The 7,984-nt window shown below is 37.4% G+C and overlaps 1 protein-coding gene across 3 annotated transcripts; it reads right to left on the bottom strand.

Annotated features, from left to right (window-relative positions):
• Positions 1-2,848: 2,848 nt before the first annotated feature.
• Positions 2,849-7,471, bottom strand: LOC120272109 (probable protein phosphatase 2C 60). Of its 3 annotated transcripts, XM_039278856.1 has the most exons (6): positions 7,175-7,471; positions 7,017-7,053; positions 6,389-6,814; positions 5,541-5,908; positions 4,244-4,480; positions 2,849-3,318 (listed from the first exon to the last, which is right to left on the bottom strand). In XM_039278856.1, exons 3-6 carry the CDS (start codon positions 6,705-6,707, stop codon positions 3,064-3,066), a joined length of 1,179 nt encoding a protein of 392 aa, XP_039134790.1. In that variant the 5' UTR covers positions 6,708-6,814; positions 7,017-7,053; positions 7,175-7,471; the 3' UTR covers positions 2,849-3,063. The 3 variants fall into 3 exon arrangements, with proteins under 3 accessions (XP_039134790.1, XP_039134789.1, XP_039134788.1); XM_039278855.1 differs by lacking the exon at positions 7,017-7,053 and having other exon boundaries at positions 6,389-6,821; XM_039278854.1 differs by lacking the exon at positions 7,017-7,053.
• Positions 7,472-7,984: the final 513 nt, after the last annotated feature.

The following is a 7,984-nucleotide window of genomic DNA, read 5'->3' as shown; positions in this document are numbered from 1 at the left end:
TCATCTTGTGAAATTTTGTGAGTATTAAGTAGCAGTCAAAAATGTAAGATAATTGTAGGCTTCATGTTACCATAATTTTTATAAAAAAAAAGTGAATAAATTACTAATTTATTGAAAAAAAATATAGACAGATACAACAAAAAAACAAAAAGAGTGTATAGAAATAAGAAAACAAAAAACAAACGCACGAACAAGAGGCTAAACGCAGTCACCAGCAGTGAAGCAAGCCTCAAAAACACAATGAAAGCAAAAAGCAAAGGATAAAAGACAACTAAGGAGGAAAAGTCTGTTTTCTGGTATCCAAGGTCTCCTCAGGGTGACAAGTGGAGTTGATTACTCCTGAAAAGTGGGTGAAGACGGAGCACCGGTCGGGTCATCTGATCTATCGCTCAGGAAAATAAGGGAACGCCTGAGCTTTTGGATAGAGTCGCTTGGAGAGGAGCACTGAGATGAGTCTTTAGCTGTGGAAAACCAAGCAAATAGCATGAGAATGATTTAAAAAATAACAGAATGCCAGACGAGGGTAAGTAGATTGAAAATACAGTTGTTTCATTCCAGCTATATATTCCAAAAAATGGCCCTCGAAAGAATATCCCAAAAGGTACATTGATGATCATGCAAGGATGGGATCCAAGTGGTCCAGATGTCAGAAATAGACCGAGGTTTGGAGCAAAAGCTTAAAATTTGCATGAAAACATGCCAAATGCGGTCTAAATAGTCGCAATTGAGTAAGAGATGGTCTACAGATTCTGGATTCCTATGGCATAAAACACAAGTATCCATTGCACAACGAAGATTGCAACCTTTCTTAACTAAATTGGCCAGAGTTAGAATTTTGTTGTCCCAAGCCAACTAACAAAAAAGTGTTATTTTACAAGGGCAACCCACTTTCCAGAATTGAGGATAAAGGGGTGACCAAATGTCTCCATCCACTAGGAACCTATAGAAGGACTTTACTGAAAATCGTCTATGGCTTTCCAGATTCCAGATTCTGACATCCTCATGCTTGCTAATGCAAGTTGGAATAATTGACAAGAAATGTGGCATTGTCTCTGGTGGAGCCAAATGAAAAAAGACTCTGGGGATTGAAGAACTAGAGAGAAGTCTCTTATCGTAGTCCAGGGGACATAGCAGCCGTTGTAAAGGTCGGGCCAGAGATCTTTAGGGCCTCTGCCATCTAGCCAATTATCATGCCAAAGTAGGGTGTCCACACCATTCTTCACAATCTTAGAAGTACAAAATTTGAAAGCAGTAAGAACTGGTGTAATGCCAGCCCAAAAGAAGGATTTGTTTCCAGACGGTGATGGAACAAAGGTCCTATAGAACCTCTGTACAGTTAGTTGTAGTTAACAATTTTAAACCAACAACTGTTGTAGTCTGTGACAATTTTCCACCACCACTTTACTAGAAAAGCTTTATTAAAGTCTTGAATGTTGAGGATACCCCATCCCCTCATGTTGCGAGGTCTACAAATCCTTTTTCAAGCAACTAGTCAAATCTCTTTAGGCCCCACTTCTGGACCTTTCTATAGAAAATCCCTACGAATCTTATCTATCTCGTTAGAGATCCACACTGGAAGCTTGAAAACTGGCATCCAATAGGACCGGATAGAGGAAAGAGTCGAGTTTATAAGAGTGAGTTGGCCACCTAAGGAGAGATAAATAGCTTTCCAGGAAGTAAGTTTAGTGCGGACCTTCAAAATGAGATTCAACCAATCTTGTCTCCTTGGTCTTTTCCCCAAGAGTGGTGCTCCCAGGTAAGTAAGAGATAGACAATCTCTGGCGCAGTTAAGAATAGCAGTTAAATTTGCATTAGGACGAAAACCATAACTGATAGAGTATAAACAACTTCATAGAGTATAAACAACTTTTGGAGTAGTTGATTGTAAGACCAGACGCACCTTCAAAAAGGTATAGGATCAGCTTAATAACTTGAAGATCTTCATGTCCTCATGCAAAAAAGATAATTATATCGTCTACATATTGAAGATGACTAACATTCCCTAGTTGACCGAGTGGGGCCCTTAGTAATGCTCTAAATCGTAAAGCATGCATGAACATTGCACTTAATGAATCTGCAGGATCTCCTTGACGAAGACCACGTTTCCAACGGATGAAACCATGTAGAGTGCTATTAACTAGCACATGGGCTTTGGCAGAACTATCAAAGAAACATATGAGAAAAGCTTTTAAATATAACCATAGGTTTTGGGAAGTAAGGACCCTGAAGAGTTTAAATCAACAACACAATGAACAATCAACCATTACATTAGTATAACCAAATTAAATATTTTTTTCAGCATATATTATTAATATATCTAACAATGTTAGAAGAACTAGACACAAATAACATCATAAATATTATTGTGTAAATCATAATTAAAAATAAATAAACATTTTAATAAATTACACCTTATATAAATAAAAGATTAACATGAAATATGTAATGTTTGATTTGTAAAACTTTTATTATCCAGATCTAATATGTTAAATATGTAAAGCTTGATTTACAAGATTTTTGCACCAGACAACAATGCCAAAAATATCCTAATATAAAAATAAATTTGCAACTCAAACTCTATACCTCTCCTAATGAGGGATTAGGAGATCAATTTCCGACTGCATGCATTCCCCCGCTGTATACGCACTCATCGTAAATAATATATATATATAAATGTCTGGCACCATCAACAGAAGAGTCCATTACACTGATGGGAAATCAGAGCACAACCTGCTCACCAGTACACTTCAATCAAGCAGAACTTTACAGCCTTTGTGACTTGCGTCCACGCTTCCAGCTATCAAATCACCAGAACAACATGAAACCACCCATTCATAAATACTCGGTAAAAGCACTGAAAGACACACAGAGCGATCAACTGATTTTTTCTGCATGAAAATGTTACATTTAAGTAGATCTGGAAACCATATATATATATATGTATATATGGAGAAAGAAAAATACAAATATGCAGAGCATGAACATGGAAGTCCATATGCAGGACTATATAATTTAATACAACAGGATGAGAATAGAGTTGAGCTCGTTTCATGAAGAACCATGTTATGTAGGGGTTGTGCAAGGTGCTAGAGAGTTTGCGGGGAGATTGATACCGCCACCTCGAAGTGATAGGGTTGGACCCTTGCATGTGCTGGCCCTGCTAATAAGGTTTGCATCGAGAAAGAGGACAATAACGGTAATGTCATCATGGAAATGTCGGCGAACACCACGGTCAATCTTTTTGAGATCTGAGTACCGCATTTCTCTCTTCTTTGCTGCTTCCTGAAGTGCAGCTTTCACAAGTCGCCGAGCACTTCCCTGAAATTGTTCCAAGGGGAAAATATTTGAGCTTAGACTTCTTGGTTGAGTCAGTTAAAGAAACATTATGTGTTTTCGTCAATGACGAGTTCCAGAAATAACTCTGTTCAAAAAGTGCACACATATTTGGGATGGAATGCAGTAATTTTTTACCATGCGAGGAAATGTAATAATAATTAAAATGATTCTACAAGTCAGCAAGTTTCTTCACAGGATAAATCAGAAGTACAAAGCAGAGTTCACTGGTGCAGCAACACCTTGGAGTCATTTTATTTTCCAGATAATTCATATCTCATAAAAAAAAACTTGCAAAAAAAAAAGTTATTATATTCCTCAGGTGGTCATTGTGTGGGTTAAATATTTCAATCAACAATGCATCATCAAGAGAACATAAAAGATGAAGTTGTAAAAAACTTGAAAATAATTTGAACTTAAGATTTCAAAATGAAATCCTCCATTTGGCAGAAATATATCAGCTAGTTCGCTATTTCCTTGCTAGAAGAGTCAAGGGAACCCAACCAAATTCTTGGTTTCACTAGATTGAATGCTCAAATGTGGTGAAATACTATGGAGATGTATAGTATACAAGCTACATGATATTGGGTAAATGCAGTTAAAAAAAAAAAAAGCCTCTAAGCCATTTATATATCTTTAATTGAAAACTCAGAAGTCACGTCAGGTAGTTTGGACATGGATTGAAGTCATGGAGAGAGTTTTGGCCATTGTTCTCAGAAAAGATTAAGTACCCAACAAGTAAATCAATTTCTATGTAAGTACCCAACAAGTAAATCAATTTCTATGCATAATAGGAAACAACCTTTCATGTTTACCATAAAAAACCTATACCAGATTGATGAAAAAAATATGGCATGATAATTTCTTTATCCACTTGAAAAGATGACAATGAGATAGATAAGAAGCTTACACTGCGAGGATGATTTTGTACAATGTTAACTGCTTCCTGATTGCTAAGGTGCTCCCATAACCCATCAGAAGCAAATATAAGAAATTGATCATGAGGCTGTAATGCTTGCACTGAAATTGCTGGTTCAGCACTAAGTATCGGCCTTTTCAAAGGCTCCCGAAGGCGAAACTTTGCCAACAATGGTTCCCGATTGAACTCTGCTTTCTTTAGATACACATCACCAATTGATCTGGAGACCTGCAAGACCATATAATGAAAATTCATTTGAATAGAAAAAAGTGATCCTAACATCGACTAATATTGAGCATAAGATGGGATACACAAGTAAAGGAAATAACTGGTAGAGAAAGTAACAAGAAATGTCTGCAAAGTCCCACTTTGATGAGAATTTGGTTGGTAATAAGAATCTCATTACATTTTAACATACGGTAGATAATAAGCACACATCTTCCTGCACATAGCTTTACATGAACAAGTCTACAATGAAAATTAAGTTAATAGTACCAATTGTCTGAGTTAGAGGAAAAAGAAGAAGTGAATCTTTAACTGTTATGGAGAGTGAAAGGACAGATGATTCATCAAAGGTATCAAAATCCAGTCAAAGAACCAAATGGAGAACTTAAAAATATATTCTAGCATTTTCCTTGAAAAGAGCAAGCTAGAAACAAAACCTTTTGACAAGGTCAGGCATTAGATTCTTAAACATCAGTTCTAGAATCCTTGATCAAAATTTATTAACATAAGGTTTTAAAAATGTCAGGTAATAATTACTACTTACGATTAGTTGAGGAAAATTAAATAGATCTAGCTAGTTATTTGGTTATCTATAAACCCTCTATGAGATGGATGTATCCGATTCTACTTCCTGTATTACTCCATAGAACAACAATATTATTTCCCATAGTTCCTATCAAGATGCATAGCATGAGATATTTGTCATATCCAACTCTAATGAATAATGAACCTCATTATGTAAACATGAGTTAAACAAACATCAACATACTTGTCGTCTACAAGTTCCTGTCAAGCAATTTAGCGATAAAACTAATAATTGTCCAAAGCAATAAACAACAATAACCAATCAAGTTTTACATCAAAATTTTCCAAAAACAACATGGTGATTGCTCTCCATTTAGAAGCATGTCAACCATCCATGAAAGAAAAGGTAAAATATTATGTCATGCCACTACGTAAAACATACAAGTTTTTGTAATAATTGAATACTTCAAATACACAAAATCATAAACAACTATTCACCGACACTGCAGTATTTATTTTAAAAGAGGACTTTGATTACCTGGATGAGACCCTTAACACGCCAAACATTATGCTTCAAAACGACAATTTGTGAATCGTCTGGATGCAACGATTGCAATTCTTGTCTGACAGACTCAAAGCATGCATTATGCTCTGCTGACAACTGTACTGCCAGAACCTCTCCTGTTGCCTTTACAAGCCTCCCTAGAACCGCCCGCGAATCTCCAAGGTTAGCCACATATAAAGTTCCACCACAGATTACACCAACCAGACAGCAAGAGCCAACAGCAGCTATTTGTGGTTTACTGGGCCACTGCTTAGTAACCAGGGAGTGGAAACCCTCTTCTGTTGCTTGGTAAGCTTTCTTGATGACATCAGTTGAAATTGACTGATTCTCAGATGCAAACCCTGCTAAGACAAGTTCTATGGTCAAATAATATGCTCTTTATGATTAATTCTTAATAAATTAACATCAGGAAGACACTTGATGGAAGATAGGCGCTTTGTCAGTAAGTAATAAAAGCGAACAGACACAATAAAGAAATGCAAGATTGACAAAATAACAAAGAAAATCAACAAGTCATAAAGAGTAAATAAATTACATGTACTAGTATGATTATTATTATAAGCTCACAACTCCTCAAGTCTCTGTCATCATAAGAATCATCTACCAATGAAACAACACCAAAGCACGGCATCTATAACAAGAGATGCTAACTCATATGATCTGCTAAACTAAGTTGAATCGATGTAGGAACAGAAGCAAAGCATAAATCAAGCAACTCATCCAGGCCAAGTCCTCAACTCAATTAAAAAACCTATATAACAATACATCATTGATAGCAGGGCAAACTAACCAAAACACAGATCATAAGTAAAGAACCATACTTTTGAGATGCTGGAAGAGATGATCATTTATGTATCTGGATGTCTCTGGGCCTCCATGGCCATCGTAGATGCCAACAAACGTGCCATACGGTCCAGACTCGAGGGTGCTGAGGGGGCCGGACTCGATCTGGCTCTGGTCCTCAAGCAAGTTGTTTGCTTGAACAACAGCCATGGAGAACTCCCCAGTGATGTGCTGCCCCAAGTCCTTGTACCATAGCAGCCCATCCTGCCGCCCGGCCGCGTCGGTGCCGGCATGGACATAGCGCTCAGACGACGGCCACCAGCAGGCTCTCAGGAAGTTCATCAACAGTTCTAACATCCCTCATCTCACCCACACCCGCCTCCGAGTTCTCGACATCAACTCCAAGCACTTCACTGGCTTCCCAAAATGCAAACACTTTGCTCCTTTCTCCTCCTTCTCCACCTCTGCGAACTAGCAACATCAGTAAAACAATCAACTAACAAACAGTCAAAAAAATATCAAAGAATAGAACCAAAGATTTAATCTTTTTTAATAATCTAGCACAACAAAGATTCCTAAACAATCAAGCAAGAGCATCAACATCTTTTTCGCAACCTAGCAAATCAAACCAAACATTGAGGGAAAAACAAGGTCTTTCTCCATTACTTTTCCGCCTTCAAATCCCACTCACCCGATCCCAGCCCTGCAACCAAAAATCCAAAACAGAAACCAAAAAAACAAAACCCCTCGCAACAAATCAACTGAATCTCCCCACACCACAAGTCACACAAATCAAAACCCAATTCCAACCAACAAGATCAAACCTTTTGCCGTCTAATTGCTTTCCACCAGGACAAAATCTAGGAAAATCTTAACTGATCAGCTCCCGGCGCTCAGATCTGGAAATCCTTCAAACCGAGTCAGAAGAACAAGATAGAGAACAATTGAAAGGGTCTGCAATGGGTTATTCTCAGATACAAGATGAGCAGTAGGGATCGATTTGGTGGTGATTGGCGACGAGAAGCCTCTCTATCGCTCTTGGAGGTGAGAGGCGAAAGCCATAAAAGAAGAGGAGAGAGAGAGAGAGAGAGAGAGAGAGGAAGACGAGGTATGGGGTCCACCACCACGCCTCCTCTGTGGCGTCCCACTCGCACGAGGATGAGAGATATAGAGAAAAGGTGCATTGGGAATTATAATGGAAGGGTGGGTATTTTTGGAAATTTATAGTTACTAATTCAACCAAAACCTTCTGGGATTTTGTTCAAGGTGGTTTTTTTTTATTTGTATGCTTTAAAATTTTTTTTGCCAAATTATGCATATATTTTTAATTAAGCTAATATTGTTTATATATTTATATGGAAAAAGATCATCTAGGTAAGTCCCTAGATTTGAATTCTATGGACGTTTTAAATTTTAGCTGTTGGATCATCATCCAATGGCTGATTGTCTATATAAACACTGTACACCTTTTTATTGTTTATGATCACGGTACAAGAACGCGGTGTCTAATGTTCATAAGAATAAGAGCCGTTACCATCTGATGGCTATTATGGACATCCCTAGATTTGAAATCTAGGAACGTCCTTAGATGATGGGTCCTCTATTTATAAACTTAAAATTAGATATATATATAT

This window comes from Dioscorea cayenensis, chromosome 11, assembly GCF_009730915.1.
Source record: "Dioscorea cayenensis subsp. rotundata cultivar TDr96_F1 chromosome 11, TDr96_F1_v2_PseudoChromosome.rev07_lg8_w22 25.fasta, whole genome shotgun sequence".
NCBI classification, from domain to species: domain Eukaryota; kingdom Viridiplantae; phylum Streptophyta; class Magnoliopsida; order Dioscoreales; family Dioscoreaceae; genus Dioscorea; species Dioscorea cayenensis.
Note: the sequence above shows the minus strand (reverse complement) of the source record. Positions and strands in the feature narration are given on the sequence as shown.